This window comes from Nyctereutes procyonoides, unplaced genomic scaffold (assembly GCF_905146905.1).
Source record: "Nyctereutes procyonoides isolate TBG_1078 unplaced genomic scaffold, NYPRO_anot_genome, whole genome shotgun sequence".
NCBI classification, from domain to species: domain Eukaryota; kingdom Metazoa; phylum Chordata; class Mammalia; order Carnivora; family Canidae; genus Nyctereutes; species Nyctereutes procyonoides.
Genome location: NW_026575040.1, coordinates 22,201,001 through 22,225,431, shown reverse-complemented (window position 1 = coordinate 22,225,431; position 24,431 = coordinate 22,201,001). Strand labels below are relative to the sequence as shown.

General features: G+C 41.7%; 1 protein-coding gene across 1 annotated transcript in view; it reads right to left on the bottom strand.

The window, feature by feature from the left end:
• Nucleotides 1-1,811: 1,811 nt before the first annotated feature.
• The window catches only part of ONECUT1 (one cut homeobox 1), a 45,704-nt gene continuing 23,084 nt past the window's right edge, over nucleotides 1,812-24,431 (bottom strand). Inside the window, exon 2 of the mRNA XM_055319591.1 lies at nucleotides 1,812-9,430. Within this exon, the coding sequence (XP_055175566.1) occupies nucleotides 9,138-9,430 (293 nt within the window). The 3' untranslated portion in view covers nucleotides 1,812-9,137. The remainder of the gene's footprint in view (nucleotides 9,431-24,431) is intronic.

Genomic DNA, 24,431 nt, shown 5'->3' with positions numbered 1-24,431 from the left:
GCAAAAATATTTCTGCTTAATGTTTTCTAAGGAATTGGCTGATGTAATAAATGCTGTGTGGTCCTGACCATGGCTTAACTAAAATTCAGGTGGAGGGAAGTAAACAACCTGGTTGTGGAGATTTCTAGTGGTAACATATTAAGGGGTTGGTGGTGGGAGTAAAGTTTTAAACATCTGAAAAGAGAGTAAGGTGAATTTTCTCCCATCACCTCCTTCATGCTCATGAACACAATGAGTGTATCAAGTTTTCATGAACGTAGTCCCCGAAAGTCCCTGCCTAGTAGGGTGGAAATACAAAAAACTTTGGAAGAAATTGAAACCAATTACATTGCATGGATATTTATTTGCCATTTGCAGTCAGTATGTATGCTATTTTCAGCACTTTAATGAAATAGAAGAGAAATACTGACCCCATCTGGAAGGCTTCCATTTTTGTTCTGGCTTCTCTCCTGGGCTTCATTTACAATGTCTTCTGCAAGTATGCTTAGTTGTCCTAAGTTCTCCCTGTGGAGCTTTCCAAGTCTACCCCAAATAGCTCTACTCTGCCAAAGACTCTAATATTTGAAGCCTTCCTGGAGACAGTGTTTGGGATGCCTCTAAGAGTCTCTTCCTCTTTGTCAGGGTCAAAGTCCACTTGCCATTCAAAAACCATCTTCTAGACAGGATGTTTTTTCCTTTCTGGTGTTCTGGTACTTCGACATTAAACTGTATATCTCTTCAGGATCAACCCACTGGACCACTTGGAAAAGCTCTATTCATATTTTATTCTATATCTTTGTTGCAAATCTCCTACCTTTAGAGAATATAAAGTAATTGCTAGAATATGCCAAGAAAGCAGTCCTGTTCTTATATTGAAAAAATGGAAAACTTGACTTAGAAATTAATTTTTTTAACTAGAAAAAAATCTGCGTTTTAAGATATTTACCAATAATAAAAATAACTAAGATTTATTAAGGATTTGACATATGCCAGACACTATACTAAGCTTTACTTACTTCTAATTTCTAATCCTCACAGCAACTCTATAATATAGATACGTTTTCCCATTTATGGATGAGGAAACTGAAATTTCAGAAGGTTAAATCATTGAAATTAAGAATGTGCCCAAGGCCACAAATCTAGAAATCAGAACAGCAGGCATTCCAAACCTAGTTTCCCTTTTCTCTGAACTAGGCCTCTTGATCAATCACTACACTCTATTAAAGAAAAGAAGATCCTAATTGTCTAATTCTTGGTTCTCCCCTACCTCCTGAGCATTGTGACCCCCCCACTCCCCACCCCCCTCCCCCACATACAGTATTTTACTGATGAGGACTTTTAAAGGCCATTCTCTCTAATAATAATTTTTATTTCATCTGAAAGTCAATTAGGTTAATATAAATGGCTAACATCTACAATTAGAATGTCCCACTTCCATTTAAAAACAGCCTCCTGGGGCACCTGGCTGGCTTAGTCAATGGAGCATGTGACTCTTGGTCTCAGGGTTGTAAGTTCCGGCCCCTTGTTGGGTATAGAGATTACTTAAAAATAAAAACTTAAAAAAAAAAAAAAAACGCCTCCTGCTTCACTGGAGAACACCATTTTCTTTTTTCTCTTGTAATGAATCCTTCATCAAACCATAACACTGGCTTGAGTTGTCAAATACATTACCCTTTAAGCTTCATCCTTTCTCCAAAGAAAATCCATGAACTACTTGCTGAGAAATGCAGAGAATAAAAACAAAAGAAGGCAAGAATTGTCTAAATTTAAAGTGCTGGAAAATCCAACATTTTATTTTACTACATTTTGGTGACTACATAAATGCTGAAACATTTTAACACTGAAAAGCATGATGGCATCATCACTTGCTTTTTTTTCTTTTTTTCTTTTTTGCTTAGCAAACACAGCAGATGATATTGCACGGCATAAAGTGAGAACAGTAGCGAAGCTTAAAAAAAAGTGAAAGAAACCTTAATGCAGTACAGGAGATACTCATAAACAAACCAGAATAATGCCTAATGCATTACACTTTTTGTAGCTACACACAAAAATACAGAAGAAGCATTGGACAGAGAGAAAGAGAGAGAGACAAAATATTAGCGAACAACCATAACTGGGTACAATAACCATTTAGTCTGAAATGTAGATGCAACATAGAAACTACCACGGCTTTCTAATTGACAAAGAAAATGACAGCAACATTTGTCTTTTATCAAAAATCTTCTAAGCCCCTCATGGTTAGGTTTTTAAAGTAATTAATTATTTATGTTTTTTTTTTTTTTAATTGCTAAGGAAGAACTCCCTCTGCTCTTGGAAGATTTTCTACTCTACTGATCTTTTTAAAATTTAATTTTAATTTTTTTTTTTTACCTGATGATTGTCTTAGGCACCCTCCTTACATAATAAACCATCAAGCTAACTTGAACAGGGAAACTGAGTCACACTCAAACAATAGCTAAGGTCAAAGTGTACTGAAAACAGAAGAAGGGGAGAGACAGGTCTAAGTGAGTGACAGATGGGCTGCCTTCTGAGGGGACAAGAAACACAGGGAGATATGAAGACAACTACCGAAGCAAGTGGAAGACAATGTTTTAAAGTTTATTTGTTAAAAAATACTTGTCACTTGGTTTAGACGGCAAATCTAAAACGAGCCCACAATGATTATGTAATAAATGCAGAACATACCACAAAAAAATCAAGACTAACACAGAAACAGAAAATATGACCTGTGAATACAACTCTGTTCAGCGTTTCATTGCTGATGGTACAAGTCTGCTTCCTCAACAATTTTCCTGGGCTTTCTGTAACTCACTGCTCAGCATTTGTATTAAAAACAAATAATTAGTCAATGCTTACCAATGATCCTGCAACTCAGAGCAGATTTATTGCCCTATTAACATACATAACAAGTATAAAAATGTTTCTAAGAAAATGGAACATTTGACCCAAAATCTAAGCCCTCCCTTTCTTTCCCCACCCCTAATACCCCTGCAAAAGAAAATAAGATAAAATTCTTGTGTTGAGAGGAAAAGTATTTACATCTGTGGTTTTATGCCATGTAGTTGAAGCAACTTATTTCAGCAAAATAAAGCAGTGGGCACCGGCGCTTCTGAGGATGCTGCTGATTGGCTGAGATTTGTGTGTGTGTGCTGACCTAAAGCAGGTCCAAGTATCTGAACAGCCTCAATTTAAGGGGGCCTGGGGTAGGGCCCATCTCTGGTTTGGACAGGAAAAGTCACAGGAAGATCAAGAGTGATGAGAGACAAATTGAAAGAGGGCTGGGTTACATTCACTCAGGACTCACATTTGAGGAGAGCTCTTGCCATTCTCGAGGGAGTGGGGCTAGGGAGTGGGGGGTAATTGTAGGTAACAGATTACAAGAAACAGCTGTGGAGAGGAACATGTAACTGTGAAACATCTTCCTTGAGAACTGGGGCCAAACAATCAAGTCTTGCTTCTTCTATGGGTTGGCCAGACAGGCAGGAGCTGAGCCAGCTGCCTCTCAGCCTTGACTTTCTCTGTAAGTGCATCATCCTTTCCTCAGCTCTCCAGGAGGAATTGCCCCTCTGCCCTGCCCCTTGCCTTGATGCAGTTCAGAAACTTGGTGAAATTTAGGAGGATTTCCAAATTCAAGTTAGCTTGCCTCTTTGAGTTTTTCTTTTCTTTTTCTTTTCTTTCTTTCTTTTTTTTTTTAATACTCTTTACTTCTCATACCCGTGTGAACGGTTAAAAAAAAAAAAAGTAGCAAAGTATCTCACAAATGCCGGTGCTTTGAAACATTTAAACAACTCTTAAATTCTTTGGAATTTCAGGTCTAACCTGCAAAATAATCTTCTCTAAAAATGAAAAAAAATTAATAAATTAAAGGAAGAACACAAATAATGCCTTTCTCCTTTCTAAGTGACGAAAAGACTACCTTGAAACACTCATTTTGGCATGTACAAGTTTTTTTGAGGGGGGAACCTGGCAGTGTTCACAACACACATTGAAGTGCCTGCTAAGAAAAAGCCAAAGATACACCCTGCAGTTAAGAGAAGCTCTTGCCTTCGGCTGATCTTAGCATCAAGAACAAAAAGATTGTAACATAAAGCTTTGGCCATTTCAATTCTACTATATACACGGTAAAAACTACACAGTCATAAATTAAAGCAGTGATTAAATAAGCTCATATAAAATGTAATTAAATTAAAAAAATCACAGCACATTATAGAGAAAAATAGGAACCAGTTTCACAAAAAAGAGGTTATATATATATATATATATATATGTTTTTTTTCTTTTACCCTGTGGAAACAAATTAACTACGAAACACAAAAACTTTGTAAGTCACCAACCGTCAAAAATGATAATCATTTCTTATTCCATTCTTGCATTTTTACACAAACTTTAACCCACCTGGGGAACATTTCCGGAAATTAAGTCTTCCTTGAGCCACAGAGCAGTTCTGCCAAGAAAATAAACCCTAAACCGAAGGGGGGAGGGCGGGGGACATCCCAAACATACAAACTACAAAATAAATAAGAATTATAAAGTTTTTTTTTTAAAGTAACCTTAACAATTATCAAACTAGTAAGTTCTGCCTTATCACATAGACTCTCTATACAACATAACCCTAAAACTTTATTACTATGAGGTATTTGGAGGAATTGGTAAAAGTGATGCACGGCCTGCCTGGCGAAGGGACTCGGGGAGGTGGGGGGACCTCGAGAGGGAACAAGGAGGAGGAGCTTTGGTTTATCAGCAAGAAATTGGGGGGGGGGAGTCATCCTTTGGTATCAAAGAAAGTTTCATTGCATGGTTGCACGGAAAAAGCACCACGGTGAATAATTATTCCTTTTTTTTTTTTTTTCATTAGTGGCCTTTCTAAGAGGCTGAGGTATTCAAAGAGTATAAGGTGAGAGGTCAACAGCGGTTTAACACTTTGGTTCAAGCAAGGCACTCGTCCTAGGAGTTTACAAAGTTTGCAACATGTTTGCCTAGAGATTTACAAGGAGAACTAGCAGTAGTAAGAGTAGTATTTCCTAATGTTGTTGTTGTCATTTCGTATCATTATCATTAAGAATGAAGACAAGTTTACACACTGAGTGAAGAGCGAGGAGGGGGGAGGAGAGGTGGGGGAGGGGAAGGGGTGGAGCTCCCTCTGCAGACCAAGTCCGTGCATGAAAATATCTTTGGTATTCTTTGGTATCATCAATGTGATTAAAATCACCAATGGAAATCGAGTGAGGTAGCGTCTTTGGTTCACACTATAAATAGTAGATCTTTACACTTTTTTTTTTTTTTTTTTTTTTTTTAACACATGGAAGTAGCTATTTCTTACCTTCTGCTTCTTTGTCCTTACTATTTAGGAAATAGTTACCAAATGTACTGTAAAGCTAACCACACCACAAGAATAATCCAGAAGGCCAATCGCATCTCAAAATGGCCTCTGGTGTTTGAATGCACCCTAAACAACTAGATAGGAAAGGGAGAAGTGCTTTCTCTTTGTTTGCTAAATGCATAGTTTTCATCCTTTATGTACAAAGAAGGGAGGACCTTTCTTAGGGAAAATGCCTTTATAGCTCTTGTGAAAATGTCCTAGGACTCTTTGGTATAGCAAAGTTTGCATTTAACCTGCAAAGACGGATCATTCACCTGGGGTAGCAATGGGAGTGGCATGAGTCCAAAAGGAGCATAGTACTTTTACTTTTTTGTCCTGGAAATGTAATTATGTTTTTTTTTTTTTGTTTGTTTGCTTTGTTTTTTAATGAAGAGTGACATGTTCAGTTTGAATGCCTGAATTTCTCCACATTCTCTTTGGGTTTAGGGATCTATACCAGCTGCAACCAGGACTAAATACTTAGTTCCTGACATCCAGAATTCATTTACCTACCTGAACACTTACTGAAATCTGGGCTTTTGGAGAGTCCAAATGTCATATCTCCCACGCTCTCTGTCTTTGCCTCCTTTGAGGGAAGCTTGCAGTCATGAGAGGACCTGAATGATGTCTGGTCAAAAACAGTTTAACTTCCATTCTACCAAAAAAAAAAAAACCCCAAACATGTTATGTGATGTGCAGTGTGGGAAAAAACAAATATACCAATAAAAGTGTGGGATACCTTTTTTGGATGGATTTTGCAAAAGGATTGAGAAATAATGGGTAAGCAAATGGCATGTAATCTGCTCCACGGAATGTGGTAGGTTAAAAAACCTGAGCCATAAATTTATGCTACATGCCAAGTTAGAAGCAATAATCAGTCATACATGAAGTAAGAGTGTATTGCTTGTGAGAAGCTGAGTTTGTCCATTATGATTTCTAAACAGCAAAGGTTGTGAGTATGCTTGAATAGTCTAGTAAAAAAATTGCTTTTCAGGCTCTGATTTGTGCATCTGTTCATGAGAAAATATATCTCTAGGCCCTGAAACTATGTGATGGGTGCAAATTCAATGCTGGTATAAAATTATCTTTGGTGTTAGCAAGTAGGATCACTGGATTATTTTTCAAAAAAAACTATTATGATGGGAATATTAGAGATATAGTAATATTCTTTGAGACTGTGTCTACACAGTACCAAAATAATTGGTTGAAAACGTAAAATGCAATTGGATTAACCTGACGGAGTAATATAGCAAAAACAAAACAAAAAGCATGGTGTTTGAACTCAACTTTTGTTTTTCCTGGGGTGCTGAATTTGGTAAGATTGTGTGTAGACACAGCTTGAATTTCCCTGCATTTAAAACTCTCATGTTTTAAATAAATAAGGCTTTCCTCCCTCCTAAATTATAACTATACAGCTGTACTCCTGGCCCCCTCCATTCTGGAGAGAGAGAAAAAGTTAATTAACTAGTCTTTTCCTTTTGGTTTGTGTCATTGACAAGATCATATGTTAAGCATCTCTCTAAGGGTAGCCATTGAAGTGGTCTCTTATAATAGTTGAGTTGTCATTGTGCCATGTTTAGAAGGGAAAATTTTAAGCTGGAATTTGGTGTGAGATTAAAAGAAAATACTAAAACAAAATGTGTCAAAGCAAATGCGCGATTTCATTAAAGGAGAAGTATGTGTTGGTTTGCTTTTCTTATTCTATAGCAGACATGAAGGAGATCCCGATGGGTTGTTGCTTTAGCTTCCTCTCCAGGTGCCTGTCTCTTCTAGACCTCTACAGACCTAGATGCTCCCGATTTGACCTTAGGCAGTTAGGTTTTTGTGTCAAGGTGGTTCAATATTTTTTTCTTTAGCATTTTAATGAATCTCAATCAACAACTTATTGTGGAGACAACATTTCATTTTATATTTCTAATTAGGTGTGGTAATTAACCAAGAGCACCCAGTTCTTTACCTAATAGTACAAAAGGTATCCACTTCTATGAGTCACAGTTCAATGAATTCAGAGAGAATTTTTCTGAGAAGCAAGTGATTCCCTTAGGTACTACCAATCCAACTGTGTCAGCTTTTTTTCTTCCCCCTTGATTTCTCCAGCTGTAGGTAAGTGATTTGGAAAAACAGAAATTGAAAATTTTGTATTTGGAAACTCAGGTCTAGTGTTTTATCTGTTCCTATTAGAGAGTGGACTTTATGTCAAAAAACTTCCAGCTTAATGCCATAGCAAGAAAGAATGTAGTACACTTTGGAGGCTATGCTTAGTGAAATAAATAGCTTCAAGCCTGTAGAGCCCAAAGTCTTGTCTTCCACTAGAATTCTGTTTCTTTTCCTATGCTGTTACACCATTTCTCAGTTACATCTGCTATTTTTATTGATGTCTAAGTCATAAACTATCCGAGATTGGCAATAAAATCAATTTAACTACAAATACTGGACAGTTTATTTTTATAATAATTTGGTCTGCTCACTTTGTGTGTTTACAAAGTATTTTAAAAGGGTATTTGGTGTCAAATGCAAAAAACAACTTTAAGTCAAATTAACCTAAATATGATATCCTTTATTTAGTGGTCTTTTACTAAAAAATAGCATTACTTAGAACAAATTTTCTAATTTAATTACTTGCTCTGTTAAACTTAGTTTTCTAATTTACAAGTGGGGTCCTACTTTGGAAGAATCCCCAGGTTTTCTCAGCTATGAATAGACTATGGCATCATGTCTACGTGTCTATTTAAGTATCATTTATGGATCCCAAAAGGGAGTGTGCCATCTGGACGTACATGTACACTACATTGAGCTCTCTGTTATGATATTAATTGCTTCCCTGAAGCTACATTCTTTCTTGCCAGTTCTGAAAACTAATATTTCAAATGCTTCCAGAGTCATAAATAATAGTCATGATTCTATGTGGCATGTGTATTACAGCTAGATCAGTTCATACGTATAACTTTACATAGTATCTTGTGTAAAAATAGCTTTGGTTATTAAAATCATTGCAATAAAATACCTGCACTATAATATTGTGTTCTTTGGTGCCTAGGTGATTTTTTTTTTAAATGGATGGACTCTTGTTTCATTTCTTAAAAAATATCTGAACATTCCTTAACAAACAAAGAGAATGCACTGGTTTAGGTGTCATTCAAATTTTCTTTGCTGGGTTTGAATCTGCATTTAGGTTGCGGGCCTGGCAGGTTCAAACGCTAGGCTAGACGAGTGAAATCACACTCCTATCCAATGAACTCAGACAACCCACACTATGTTGGTTGTACTCCTATAGCACAACCCTTCCTGAAGACCAGCCCTGCCTAAGTCCCTAACCACTGGTGGTGTGTGCATATGTGTGTGTATGTGTGTGTGTGTGTGTGTGTGTGTGTGTATGCACTCACGTACCCACACACAGTACTGAGACACCATACACCTTCATGGCATGGTGGAACAGATGAGAAAGTCTGATCTTAAAAGATGTCCACTCAATGGCTCAAAATCACTATGCTCCAAACCACGAAACAGCCAAGCACAGCGAGAATGATCATGGATTGAAGGTGTGAGATCCAGTGGTGCTTTCCTGCTCATAATTTTTCTTGCCAAGTCGTTGCCCCGCTGAAGTGTGTGTGTGTCTCCGAACAAAGTCAGAATGCAGGTGAGCTAAGTCTTTGGTTTCTTTGGACTATAAATAACACTTTTTTTTCTTCTTCAAATATTTCTAAGTATAAACCTGCTATCTTGAGGTCCTGGTCTTTTAAAATTTTTTTTTTTTTTAATTTAAAGCTTTTCCACCGAGGTTTAGTTCGTGGTTATTCCTTCATGCTTTGGTACAAGTGCTTGATGAAGAAGATGAGTTGCCTGAATTGGAGCTGCCCTCGTCCTGCCACTTGTCCAGACTCCTCCTCCTTGCGTTCATGAAGAAATTGCTCACGGTGCTCAGCTCCAACCCCAGCTGCTGGGAAATAGTGATTTGCAATTCTTTGGATGGACGCTTGTTTTCCTTGAATATTGCATGTAGAGTTCGACGCTGGACATCTGTGAAGACTAACCTGGGCTTTTTGGGTGTGTTGCCTCTATCCTTCCCATGCTCTTGTTCTTTCCTTTTGCAAGCTGCAAAACAAAAACAAAAACAAAAACTCACAGCAGATGTTAGAACAGACTGCCTGGGAGATTCAAGAGAAAAAGGCAGAGCCAGTAATATTTGTTTGCCATTCCTTATGGACCACTTTGTGGCAGATGAGCTCTAATTTTAGCACCATGGTGGGCTGGGAGGAAGTGTATATATACGGATGGGGAATTCGGAGGAGGTGGGGTTCTCTGAGTCCTGGGGGTGGGTCCTGGCATTGTAAGCATCTGCTCTTTGTCCGTGGTAAGTGGTAAATCTATTACCCCCACCTGGAACTCAGATTGCTCATCTGCAGAATATAGGGCTCTGGCAAAATACACCTCTTGCATGAATTTTTATATCATCATCTGCGAAATGGATAGAAGAATATGTACCTTGCTGGGTTGTGGTCAGGATATATGAAATAGTATATGCAAACATTTATGTCAACTGAAATGCTTTGCAAATGCAAAGTCTTACCGCCCAGAAGTGGCTGGACCCCTCAAAGGCTTTACAGTCTGCTCCTGGTAGAATACTAAGAGCCTAAGAGAGTCTGAAAACAATATAAAAAGGAATTGCAATTGTTATCCTTCTGATCTTTTTTGTTTCCCAGGCAACTCTGTATGTAAGAAAGTCCTGTAGCTAGCATGCTACCAATGCTACCATGTCCGTCAACTAGTCTTCCACTGATGATTCAGTGGACCCTGGACTTTTGGAGGTGTGATGCCCACTTCCTTGCCATCAAGGCTAAACCTGTCACGTTAGGCACATTCCTGTTTGGAGTCTCTCTGTGCCTCCTTTTTGCTCTTCATGAAGGTTTTTCTGCTGGAGTGCCACTCTTCCCCTACCTTATCTCCCACTCAGAAGGCCCATTCCCTGCTCATGCCTTTTGATCCTATATCATGATTCTTGGCTGCTAGAACTCTTGTGATATATCATCCCAGTGGGGCCCTTGGGCCCCCAGGGTTTGGTGTTGGAATAGGGTTTCTCCTCATCGCAGGTGCCAGAGTTCCCCTTTGTAGACTAATAGGGCTCACTAGCTTCCACCTGCCAAGGAGGCACTGAGGGCCGCGTTGTTGATACCACTCTTCACCCACTCCTAATGCCCACCATCAATCAATCCCTATAGCCATCCCCAAGTAACTGTATCATCTATATAAAAATGATGCCCTGACTCCAATCAGATTGCTGCCTCTCGGCACCCTACACAGGCACTGTGGAGTAGTCAGTACTATCCTTATTTCTGGATGGCTATGCTCTGATGTGAGCTTCAATCACAGTGAGAGACAGATGGGGCATCTTCCTGGTGGAGATAGAGACTGTTACCCACCCTTCTTTCCCTCCTTCCCTTGCCTTGCTTTTCTTTTCCTTTCTTGGGTTGAGTGATGCAACAGCCTTCATTGTATCAGTAACACTGATACAGATGTCCCATTCTGGGTCAGGGCTTCCCCCACCCCACCCCATCCTACCCCTTGGAGCTCATCAATCTGGAACTTTGGGGAGGAGGGACAGAATTCCTAAACAGAGCTGGAGAGAGGCAAGTAGAACTATTGAATGTAGGGGTTATCTGGAACCAAGGGTTCAACAAGGTCAGGATGCTTAAATTTTCTGTCCTGATGGGGGCTGGGAACACTTGCATCCTGGGGCCAAGATTTGGCAATACCCTGATTGGGGCTCAAAGCTAGGGTAGGGTGTGGAAAAGCCTTAGTTCAAGGTTCAAGAGAATGCCTTTGTCCCAGATCCTAGCTTTGGGGCTGAGCATGGGAGATGGGTGGGTCCCAGATTGGGAGTGGGGGAATGTCTCTGGGTCCAGTGTTTGAGGTTGACCATGGTTGCTCTGGCTGGGGTAGTCTGGTCCCCTAGGTAATGGGGGCTGGTAGGAGGGAGATCTCAATTTTGGAACTGGGGGAAGGTCACAGATGTCCTGCGTTTTGAACTGAGAGAGCACTGTATCTTAAGGGCTGGGAAAGGGCTCTGGGTCCCTGGTTCAGAGCCAGAGTGGGAGTGACATTCTCTAGGTCTTGGGTACAGATCCCAGACCCCTAAGATCCAGCCTCTTGCTCTTGTCTCAGCACCCCCAGCTACAGCCCCACTGGCATCTGGTTGAGACCAATACTCTCAAACTCTCAATCTTGTTCTCAATATTTTCTTGAGGTTTTGCAGGTACAGTGAGGTGTGCACCAGAATCAGAAGCCCAGAGACACTGAGCAGGAAGGTGAAAGTGAGGATGAGGAGGCTGATGGCCACTGTGACCAGGTGGCCGGGCAGATAGCGGGTGGCTGCTTGAGTCTCAGCTGAGGGCCACTGTCACTACCTGTGCTGGTTGGAGGGTGTGCAGCATGAAGGTGTACCTGCTCCCAGCACTTTTCAATCACAGCCAAACTCCCTGCCAAGCCCAGAGCCTCCACAAGTCCACCCTCCTAATCGTTCAGCTTGACCATGTCCCTGGCTCTGTTCTTTGTCTGAAGTCCTATCACTCTTTCATATCTCCTCAGACCTCCAGTTAGCTGCCCTGCCTATTACTGTCTCCTGCTCCACCTCCTGCCTCTTTGTATTCTATGTTCTCAGTATCCTACTAGATGGTTCATCAGCTCTGGACAGATGCAGTCTCTGTGCTCTCTTCACATAGTCCTACTCTGCCTGCCCCTATCTTTCATTCTTCATTGCTCCTGGATTTTAGAGTTTCCTTAAGGCGTTAGTATAAATTAGCTCAGCAGTCAGATCAGATGAGAAGCTAATGGGTAAAGGCTGAAGAAGACACCAGTCTTTGAAGTCCAATCTAGAGGTCTCCAGACTGTTTTTAACCATGTGCTACTTAGTAAAAGATATTTTGAGTATGCACTCCTTAATATTATTTATTTATAAATTATATATATATATATGTGTTACTCTAATACTATATGATGTATATCACAAAGCATAAACAAAACATAAAATCTGTGAAAGGAGTAAAATAAAAAAAAAGACACATTCTCTTCTACAGATGAATTAGCTTACCTAGGCCCTAGCATGCATTCATCCCAACCAAGTGACCACTGGTCCAATTCCAACCATAGGGAAATATGAGGATAAGAATTTCAGAATGGACATGAAGGGAAAGCTCAGTCATGAAAGAGATATTTTTAGGCCAGTCAGGCCATACGGTACCTATCGTAACATATCCTGTAGGTCACTGGCTATGCCTCTTCTCAGTATGAGGGGTAGCAACAACATAATGGGAAGTATGTATTAAATGCCCAATCCCTCAGAGCACCAAGCTACGTATACTGAACCAGCTGAATTTACCCAAATAGAATTCCTGTCCCTAGGGACCTCTAGCCCTCACTGGGCAACTAGATAAGTCTTTGAAAAAAACAGCTGACTAGACTGAAGGCATCTCTAGTTTGAATTAGACCATGTAGACCAGCTTTATACAATACTGATGCACATGGTTGATTGCACATTCACCTTCAAAAATGAGTATGACACAGACTTTGCTCTTAAGGGGGTCAGTCTAATGATCACAGAAGCAAATGACTCTGAATATCAAAAGAGTATACAGATATTACTTCTGCCTGAGGATATTAAAGAAGGCATCAAAGAGGAGGGGTACTTACACTGGGCCTGAAAAGGATGTATAGGAATTTGCTAATGAGAGAAGTGGGACAAAATCATGCCCAGCAGGAGGAGCAGTGCTCATGAAAGATTGATAAATGTTAGTAGACAAAGATCAGAGTTGAATTATCTTGTTGGTAAGGAGGAGGTTACTGAAAGAGTTTGAGAAAATGTATAAATTAAATTTAGGTTTAGGAAAACCCTTCCAGTGGTATTTTGGGGGGACAGGATGATATGGTACATCACCCTGGTCCCCTTAGGAGTAAGGCACTCATTCCTCCACCTGCTGCAAGAGGTGGTGGTTGGTGGCTCTCAGCTGAAGGCCATTCTGGCAATTGCCCTTGTCATGGGGTGGGGTGAGAGGCTGCCTACATCCTGTGGGAGGGTGAGAGGAGTAGGGGATGGAGGTATGGAGGACGGAGGCTGAAGAGAGTGGGAATGTACCCCCTCCTCCCCAACCCAATGCATCAAGTTGGGACAATTCTGAAGGGTCATCCAGTCCTACAGCATGCTACAGAATTGGTTGAGGCTATTCTTGTAACTGGATCAAAGTTCATCTGCTTCAACCTGGTCGTTTTTCTTCTATTCCCCCAACAGGGGTTATTCTCCATCACTCTGATAACCTGCCTACATGTAAGTCTTAGAAACCCAGAGTCTGTTTCCCAGAAAACCTAAGAAAACCACTGTAGTAAGGACCCCAAATTAGGCAATGACAGTTGAGGGTGGAATACAGAGACTAAATTCAAGAGCTTCTTGGAAGGTAGAATCAAGAGAACTTAATGACAACTTGGCTGGGAGGGTGGAATTCTAAACAACTCCTAGGTTTCTGATTGGAAGGTGGTAATGAGGTCATTAGGGAATGCAGATGGAGAAATGAATTTTATGAGGTCAGTAATCACTTCTATGTGGGACAAACTGCATTTGAAGTGCTTGTTGGACATTCTGTTAAAGATCTCCAATAGGTGGTTGTCCAGTAGACAGCACAACATATGGGGCCTCCATGGAGCTCTGGGGTTGGGACAGGTCTGGGCTAGGTCTACAGACTGGGAAGTTATTAGAGGTCTAGATGGTAAATTACACAGAACATACCTATGGAAAAGTAAGTCACTGAGCATCAGGTGCAGACTCAACTTATTCACCATTCAAAAGGCAGAGTTAAGGGAAATCACAAAGAGATATCCATTTTCTACCTAACCAGGCTGTATGTTTGAACGAATTCAATCTGGTCCTTGGCATTTGGCAGACCAAGTGGTCTGAAGCTACTTCCAAACCAGCATTTCCCAAATGGTGTCAGGGGAGAGGGTTCCTGGAAAACATGGTTTGCAGGTCAAGCACATTTGGAGAAATCTACTGTATATAGTTTCTTCCTCAAAATTCACAACATGCGTTAGCACATGTAATTGTTTCCCAGATTTATTTAACCCTAGAACCCTGTTTGGTAGGGGCTGTCTATTAATAACTCATACAATACTCATGTTGGGCAAATGCAGTTTGGAAGTTTCTGTCCTGAGCTCTCAAGCATTACAGATGTCATGATGTCAGAGCCTGAGAAGTGAGATTCTCCAGGAGCATGGAACCTGGCTGACTCATGCCATATCTCCAGGGCATCCTGGCATACTGCCTGGATGTAAGAGGAGCTCACTTACCTGTGTGGGTACTATGGAGGGGTGGCCATGACTCAGTGTATGTGGTATGTCTGGAGAGAACTCTGCAGATGTTGGAGTTGCTGAGTAAGAATGCAGGAATAATGACATAAAGAGTGGCCTAAAGCTTGCTGAGGGTCACTGGGTGACCTTTACAAAGAGGCTAGGAGGAACAACCCACAGAAATAAATTCATGCATCTAGAAGCTTGTACAGAACTACCATTGTTAGAACTGTCAAGAGAATATGAATGAGAGCAATGATTTATACATTTTGTCTGGGTGTACAGTTTCCATTAAAAATAGAGAAATATTTATCATAGAACTGGATTATAGGATTCTGCCGTGCTGAAGAAGTAGACATCCTATCATAAGTCACCTTTATAAAGGTGATACATTTGCTGCAGATATATTTGCAGCACACAGTGTGCAGTGGTCTATCCCAGATGGGAGACTTTGATCTTCTCTATGGGTGAGGCCATCCATAGTGAGTACTAAGTGGGAGGTAGAAGTAGGCATGGGAGATGGTAAAAGGCAGATACAACTTTGTGTATCACAAGAATAAACACTATAAAAATTATTTTTTTTTATTTTTAAAGGCAGCGTATAAAGATATGGGTAAAAGGCAGAGGCTTTCATTTTAGGCCTGGGACCTGTGCTTTGCCCACAGCTGGCAAGACTGAGCCAATCGTATTTCAAGAAATATGAATTCTGGGGCAGCCTGGGTGGCTCAATGGTTTAGCGCCACCTTTGGCCCAGAGCGTGATCCTGGAGGCCTGGGATAGAGTCCCAAGTAGGGCTCCCTGCCTGGAGCCTGCTTCTCCCTCTGCCTGCGTCTCTGCCTTTCTCTCTGTGTCTCTCATGAATAAATAAAATATTAAAAAAATATGAATTCTACAGGATGTTGAAAGGTATTCCATGAACAATGAGTCTGTTCAAGAAATGCTGAGTTAATTAATGATTAAACAAGCTTCTTTAATGCAGGACTTCTCAGAGACTTTATTTATTTTTTTTATTTATTTTTTTTCCAGAGACTTTAATATGTTAAGATGCACTGATACTTACAAGGTCTCCCAAAATATGATATACTAATGTGCAGTGATACTTATAGGCTCTCCCTAACTTCTTTGATTAAGGAATTCTTTATTCAGGGAATTTCTCTCAGGATGGTGTTGCTTAGAACAGTGTTTCTCAAAATGTGGTTGGCACACACATGCTGGTCTGTGAACTGTTACTGAGCTGCAGCAAGATCAGTAAGGAAAACTGAGAATAAGCAATTGAAAAAAATTTTAAATATTTTATTTATTTATTCATGAGAGACACAGAGAGAGGCAGAGACACAGGCAGAGGGAGGAGAAGCAGACTCCATGCAGGAGCCTGATGCGGGACTCGATCCCAGAACTTCAGGAGGTCCTGAGCTAAAGGCAGCTGCTCAACCACTGAGCCACCGAGGTGTCCCAGCAATTGAAATTTTTATGGCAGTTTGATATTGCTGCAATATTCAAGTGTGGGCTTATTATTCAAGTAATGCATTTTTTATTGTATTATCAAGACTATTGTTCCAGAGGTGCCTGGGTGGCTCAGCTGGTTGAGCCTCCAACTCTTGGTTTCAGCTCAGGTCACGATCTTGGGATTGTGAGATCAAGTCCCTGTTCAGCTCTGCACTCAGTGTGGAATCTACTTGCCCCTCTCCCTCTGTTCCTCCCCCAACTCACACTCTCTCTTTCTCTAAAATAAATAAATAAACAAAATCTTAAAAAAAACCCTATTGTTTCAGGACAGGCAGAAATTAGAAACAGACAGCTAGTTCTTTACTAGTTTAAGAAACCCTGTCTTAGAACATACTTTATAAAACATGGTATACAGTAACATCCAAGAATCAGCTCTCAGCCAAGCATTTCTTCATCAGCTTGTATCCATTTTCCTGATTTAATGACATAAAGGACTTTACAGCATCTAAAGTGCTGATTGAGTTAGGCAAAATCCTGCCAAGAATTTGTCTAGGAACATGTGGGCACAGACTTATTGGCCTGGGAGATATTTATAAAGCCAGATAGATTTATAATACAAGTTTGTAGATGAACCTGGGCTCAGGATGCAGCTCAAGTCCCAGTTCTGTGGCCATAGTTAGATGTGTGATCTTGGGCAAGTCCCTCACTTTCTTTGAGCCTTAGTTCATTCAGTGGCAAAGCAGAGAACAATGGCCTTCTTTCATCACAGGATATAATTAACAAGGTGATATATGTTGAAGTGATTATCAAAACTATAAACCCTGGGCAGCCCCTGTGGCTCAGCAGTTTAGTGCTGCCTTCAGTCCAGGGCATGATCCTGGAGACCCGGGATCAAGTCCCACGTCAGGCTCCCTGCATGGAGCCTGTATCTCCCTTTGCCTGTGTCTCTGCCTGTCTCTCTCAATCTCTCTCTCTCTGTCTGTCTCTCATGAATAAACAAAATCTTAAAAACAAAAACAAAAAACAAAACTATAAACCCTTAAGAGAGTATTCCAGATATTTGCAAATTAATTTTTTATTCCTTCCCTTCTCCTTAGTCACGATACAAGGATAAATATTGAATTTGCACAGTCGGCTGGAATCTTTGCTCTGATTCTAGCCTGTGGCATGATCTTGGACACCTCATTTGCTCTTTTTTTCTGCCTTCTTTAAATGAGCAGACTATGTTTGAAGGCCCCTATGGATGCAAAGCCCAATGAGTCAATAAACACATGGCAGCAGTGTCCCTTCTGGTTTCCAAAGTCTGTTATTGCTGGGCATGGTGGCACATGCCTGTAGTCCTACTAGCTACTTGGGAGGCTGAGGCAGGAGGATCGCTTGAGTCCAGGAGTTTGGGGCTGTAGTGGACTATGCTGATAGGATGTCCACACTAAGTCCGGTATCAATATGGTGACCTCCTGGGAGCAGGAGACCACCAGGTTGCCTAAGGAGGGGTGAACCAGCCCAGGTGGGAAATGGAGCAGGTCCAAAGTCTATTATCACCTCAAAAAATTTCCAAACATAACCTTACTCTGTCTTTTAGAATATACAGCCACGATGTTGACTCTCCTTTTCTCCCACCTTAAGGCTTCTCAAATAGGGCAAGTAATGGCTCTGTAGCAACATCAGGCAGTGCTGCAAATAATCCCCAACCACGTTCATCTCAATGAAGGTGATAAACATAAACTCACATTCCTCATAGTTGCTTCAACTTCTAAAGTTTATGAACTCTGGGGATTAAAGCAGTTGCAACAAGCAGTACCACAGACACTAAAAACAGTTAAGCATTTGCCCACTTGGGATTCTGTAGTTCTAAACTACAACTGTAGTATATATATATATATATATATATATATATATTAAGATTTTTTATTTATTTGTGATAGTCACAGAGAGACAGAGAGAGGCAGAGACATAGGCAGAGGGAGAAGCAGGCTCCATGCACCGGAAGCCCAATGTGGGATTCGATCCCGGGTCTCCAGGATCGCGCCCTGGGCCAAAGGCAGGCGCCAAACCGCTGCGCCACCCAGAGATCCCTGTAGTTTATATTTTTATTGAGTTGCTACCTTTTCATTACAATTGTAGGGCAATTTATTTAACTTGCTTCCTGACTTCTTGATCATCTGTCCTGGAGTTGGCTGCTTCACATAAAATGAAATTGTGGATTAGGATAAAGCTGTATTCTTGGGGGCAGTAGCTACTGAGAGTATACCATGGGTCCAGGTAGAGTCACAGTGTACTCTATATTTCCAGTTTATGAGTGAGGAAGCTTTTGTAAAAAGCATTGCACTGGTCATCAGAAGTTTTGGGCTGTGGTTCTAACTGTCATTAATTAATTAGTTGAATGAGTCGGTTAGGGCAGTCAAAGTGGCTCAGTGGTTTAGCGCCACCTTCAGCCCAGGGCATGATCCTGGAGACTCAGGATTGAGTCCCATGTCAGGCTCCCTGCATGGAGCCTGCTTCTCCCTCGGGCCTGTGTCTCTGTCTCTCTCTCTGTCGCTCATGAATGAATAAATAAATATTAAAAAAAAAAAAAAGAATGAGTCGGTTAAAGCCCTTAACCAAGCTGGGACCAGGTTCCTCAGCTGTGTACGTATAATGAAAGGACTGGACTAAATAACTTACAGTCCTTTCAAGGTGTAGCTCTATGACTTGATGTGTGTGAATAGCTTTCCAACATCACTCCAGGGGGAAGCAAGCAGCAGGGAGTACAGACCCTGTTCAGGACTACTGGTTTCCACATTATTCATGGGCACCTGGACAAGTGTGAGGGTTGAACTATTTACTTTAGGGAATAGATGAGCAATCCTTCCAGTACATGCCCCATCTTTTGTCAGACTGTCCATGTATCACTACTACTTCCATCTTACTCCTGGCAGGCAGAGATGGTCCAGGGGGTGGGGGGCTTAGGGAGAGATCTTTGGGGCAGTGTACCTTCTAATGAGGTAGGAAGGAAAAAATACCTGTGTGTACAGGAAGTAATATTATCAGGTAGGATTGGAAAATTAGACTTCATAAATTGTGTTATTTTTGACATAATTTATAAAGGTCCTTTAGAAAATTCTAGTTTACCTTAGTTACACTAAGAAGGACTTATGGAGAATATGTATTTTGGAGGGGGTGGATGCATACATAGACAAGTAAAAATCAGGGATGGGGGCTCACTTCTAGGCAATCACGCTATCTGATAGAATAAGATGGGAATGGGGTCAAATGAAGGGCAAATCTTATGTCTGTCACTCTAGAGGCATTACTGAATCCAGCAACTGCTTTATGAGGACATTTAATAGGCAAAAGAAATTTAGGGACATATCCTGTTGGGGAGGGCATTTTTCCTTGAGAACCCCAGAGAAGCAGGGTGAAATGACTGAGGGGTCCAGGGAAGAACCAGACCTATGTGATTCAAACCTGATTCATCTGGTGGTCTGAATGAAATGGGTTGAGGGAAGACTGTACGCCTATGGCTCCCCCATTCATACATGGCTTGTGCCCTGTGACCCCTGTGCTATGGCCAATATTTTCTCCCTCCAAACAACAGTCCGAGTGTCCACTTGTCTCAACATGATTCCAGGGGAGGTGGTTCAGAGAGAAGTAAAGGGGCAAGCTGAGATTTCCAGGGCACCGTGAAACTGTGGCATTTTAATAGGGGCCTGCTAGAGACCCAGTGTCTTTGCCCTAAAGGCCAAGGTTGGTGCTGAAACCTGAAACCTGCTGGGCCAAGTATTCTTTTTTTTTTTTTTTTATAAATTAATTTTTATTGGTGTTCAATTTACCAACATACAGAATAACACCCAGTGCTCATCCCGTCAAGTGTCCCCCTCCGTGCCCGTCACCCATTCACCCCCACCCCCCGCCCTCCTCCCCTTCCACCACCCCTAGTTCATTTCCCAGAGTTAGAAGTCTTTATGTTCTGTCTCCCTTTCTGATATCTCCCACACATTTCTTCTCCCTTCCCTTATATTCCCCTTCACTATTATTCATATTCCCCAAATGAATGAGAACATACACTGTTTGTCCTTCTCTGATTGACTTACTTCACTCAGCATAATACCCTCCAGTTCCATCCACGTTGAAGCAAATGGTGGGTATTTGTTGTTTCTAATGGCTGAGTAATATTCCATTGTATACATAAACCACATCTTCTTTATCCATTCATCTTTCGATGGACACCGAGGTTCCTTCCACAGTTTGGCTATTGTGGACATGTGGGCCAAGTATTCTTGAGCAGGGAAGCCAATGATGCCCCACATCCCTCAGGGGAGGTCCAGCCTGGATTTGGAGGGGGACAGTCCAGGCAGCTGCTAAGGCTCTCTGTCCCTTTGCTGCTCTAGTGATTCCAGGGTCAGGTGGGGGTGCACTGATAACATAAAGGCACACCCTAAAATTCTACCCAGATTCCTGATGGGCTTGCCAGAGACATCCCTGCACACTCTGCTTAGGGGAGCTCAGGGCTTCAGGGGTAGGGAAGAAAGGATAAAAAAGCAGCTGGGCCAGAATAGGCAAATCCACAAGGACAGAAAATGGGTTGGTGGTTACCTGTGGCTGAGTCGGTAGTGGGAGGTAGTGCCAGTGACTCCTCATAGGTGTAGGGTTTCTTTTTTTGGGAGGTGATGACAAGGTTCTAAAATTGTGGTGATTGGGCAGCCCAGGTGGCTCAGAGGTTTAGCGCTGCCTTCGGCCCAGGGCCTGATCCTGGAGACCCGGGATCGAGTCCCACGTCGGGCTCCCTGCATGGAGCCTGCTTCTCCCTCTGCCTGTGTCTCTGCCTCTCTCTCTCTCTCTGTCTCTCATTAATAAATAAATAAAATCTTTAAAAAAATAAAAAATAAATAAAATAAAATTGTGGTGATAGTTGCACAGCTCTGGGAGTATACTAAAACTACTGAATGATACACTTTAAGTGGATGAGTTGTATAGTATGTACATTACACCTTAAAAAAATTGTTTACAGAAGTAGCTGGGCATGCACACAGGACGAGTCCTCTGTTCTCACTCCGTCTGCCACTGAAAAGGAACTTCTAACCTGCGGCAAGGAAAAGCAGGGGTCAGCTGTTCATGTCTACTGAGCCCCCAATGACCCTCTCTTGACAGCTAAAGCAAACTCTACGTGGAGGAGCAAGAATACAAATAAAACAGATTTCAGTAAAACAAGATAGTGATTGTGAGAGATGTAAAAAGTGAAACTCTAGAAGTGAACGTGGCAGGTTCCTGAGCCCATTTTACAGCCCAACAACCACACTGTGAAGATCAGACAGCTAGTGAAAGGGCCACAACAGTTTCAGGATTATAGCTGAGACTCCAGGAGTGCTGGGTCAATGTTGGTTAAGCAACTGCCTTACGCTCAGGTCTTGATCAAGCCCCACATAGGGCTCCTGCTCAGTGGGTAGTCTTCTTCCTCTCTCCACTGCTTGTGTTCTCTGTCTCTCAAATAAATAAATAAAATCTTAAAAAAAAAAAAAAAAACCCACAACAAACCCGGACATTTCCAGCCCAAAATGATCTATAAAATTCATCCCTGTATCTTGTTTACAGTGCTTAAAACATCACCATGGAACCCTCCTATATGTGATCACCACAAAAGTCAAGTGAGGCAGGAGTGGATATTACTTCTTTTTAGATAAAGAAACAATGTCAGAAAGGCTAAGTGACTTGCCTATGGGCACACAGCTGATTGGGTGGGGGACCTTCAACCCACTGTGCCCTGGAGGCAGATGTCAGCCCAGTGGATGCATCATGAGCACTTCTTCAAAAATGGTTAAATGGACAGGAACAGCTGGTGAAAGAGAGCCCAGGGAACCTGAAGCCAAGGTGAGCAGAGCAGGAACAGTTAGCCAGCGGGCAGCAGACCAGTTGTCAGCAGGCCAGTTGTCAGCCAGACCTGTCGAACTGTGGCTGAAAGGATTATACTGAGCCCATCTGGGAAAGTGAGCAGCATGAAAGTTGGACTGGAGGGAGTTTGGGCAGTATGGGGACAGCACCCCCACACTGGCCTGGGAGAGGAATCTAGTTTCAGTAGGGATGCAGAGGAGCAGGGGACAGTTATCTTCATGTGCATGTGTGCTTTGAGAGAAAGCTACACAAAACTGAGCTGACCAAATGGAAAAAGAAGGATGGGGAGCAGCTAAAGCATGTGCTCCATCAAATTCTGGTTGGAAAAGTCACCCAAACCTCTCACCATCCTGTCTCGTTTGCTTCTTTAACAAAGTCATCTAGGACAGAGACCTGCCTTCCCATGTACCTGCTGCCTGCACTCCTTCTGGAATCAGCATATCAAATATTACCATCAACCTACCTTTTCTAGGTAAAGCTCAATAGTCTGTAGCCCAGGAGGTAAAGCTATTGGACTTTATGATCCACAGAGGAGCTGCCTGTGCTTGGGAGGGATGGAACAGGATCAGCTGAAACACATGGCTGCTTCCCCTGTGCAAAGCTCCACACATGTATCGCCTTACAGAGCCTCTCAACAACTATGGGAGGTAGGTACTACTATTATCTCTAGTTTACAAATGGGCAGCCTGAAGTATGGAGAGGTTCAGGAACTGGTCCAAGGTCACCCTAACAGTAAATGGCAGAGCTGGGACTATAGCCTGTGCAGGAGGGCCTGGTGATGGTATTGGAGGAGATGTGGCTCAGGTATTCCTCGGGCATAGACCAGGAGGACACCAGAGAATCACATCAGCTTTCACTCTCTGTGACCCCTCAAACAGCCCTTTATGTGTGGTTCTAGACTATCTTAGTTCTTTCCACAATCTTTGTCTTCTCCCTTTGTTCTGTGTTCCTTTTCTTTCTCCTTCAGGCTGAACCTGAGTTAGAATGGTGAGCTGAGAATCCTCGCTGAATGCATACATTTTCATATCCTTGTTATACTTGTATTATCCTCTTGCTGGCCATTTACACCCACACATTCATTTTCCTGAGCACAAGCTCAAGCTTTTTGACACTCACAGGAAGGAACACCCACTAGTGGACCCTCCCTTCCATGAACCTCTTTCCCTGCATTGCAGCTTCAAAGAAGCCAGTGGGAAGAGCCACTGCTGCCTCACAGTTGTTTGTTCAGTTAGTAGCAGAAGGTAATGTGGCTCTTCTGAAAGGCTGGCTCAGGAATTCTGATTTTTAAATTCCTAAACTTCTCTTCATGCCTGAACCTTTGGAGTTTTACCAAATCTGTATCCCTCATCTTAAAGAGACCCTCAATAGTCTGGACCCCAGTAGTTGGAAATGTGATACTGATGCCCTAGTTTTGATGTTGATTCCTCAAAAAATCAAAACAAATGGTAGACCTGATGAATTGCATGCATATTATGTGTTATTATCTCATACAGGCCTATTGTGCACTACAAGTCTTAGTTTATTGATCCTATTTAATTATAGCCATGTATAATACTGTATAATATTCATAGCAATTGAAAGTTATAAAATGGAATTCCTTTAAAAATAATCTACAGTTGGGCAGCCTGGGTGGCTCAGTGGTTTAGCGCCGCCTTCCGCCCAGGGCCGGATCCTGGAGACCCAGGATCGAGTCCCACATCGGGCTTCCTGCATGGAGCCTGCTTCTCCCTCTGCCTGTGTCTCTGCCTCTCTCTCTCCCTCTTTGTGTGTCTGTCATGAATAAATAAAATCTTTTTTAAAAAAAAGAAACATTAAAAAAACCTACAGTTTTGATTTTTTCATTAAGTTATCAAAAATTTTCCGTAATTAATTTCAAATTTCAATTTAGTGGTTTTCCTTATTTGCATTTTTGGAAAGTTGTCTGTAGAGTCGAATTGTAAATGCTATTCTCCCAATGGCATTTTATAATTAGTCTCACAAGGGTCTCCCAAGAGCCTGAAAGGAAAGCTGTCGGTGGCTATTTCAGGACCTTGACACTGACTGCAGCCACCTCTCCCATCTCACTACCTACTATTGCCTACCCACCACCCGTACTGTGTCTCACTGCTCAGAAGTCAGTCCCAGATCCACAATCAATTTCACACCTCTATTTCTCTCACTCCAGTTGTCCCCTCACCCAAAATGTCCTTCCTTTTCTATACAAAAGTTTCCTTATGTAATCAAAATCCAGCTCCAGTATCTCATTTCCTGCTAAGCCTTCTCCATTCCTTCTTCCATCCAAAGAGAATTGTTGTCTCCTATGCTCAGACCACCTCCCCATCAGTTTCCCAGAAAATTGTTTTTTTTTTTTTCCCAGATAATTGTTTACCTACTCATCTCTCTCCCTAGACCATGAGGTCTGTAAGAGCAGACCATGGATTATTTCTTTGGCATATTCAGCATCTTTGTTGGA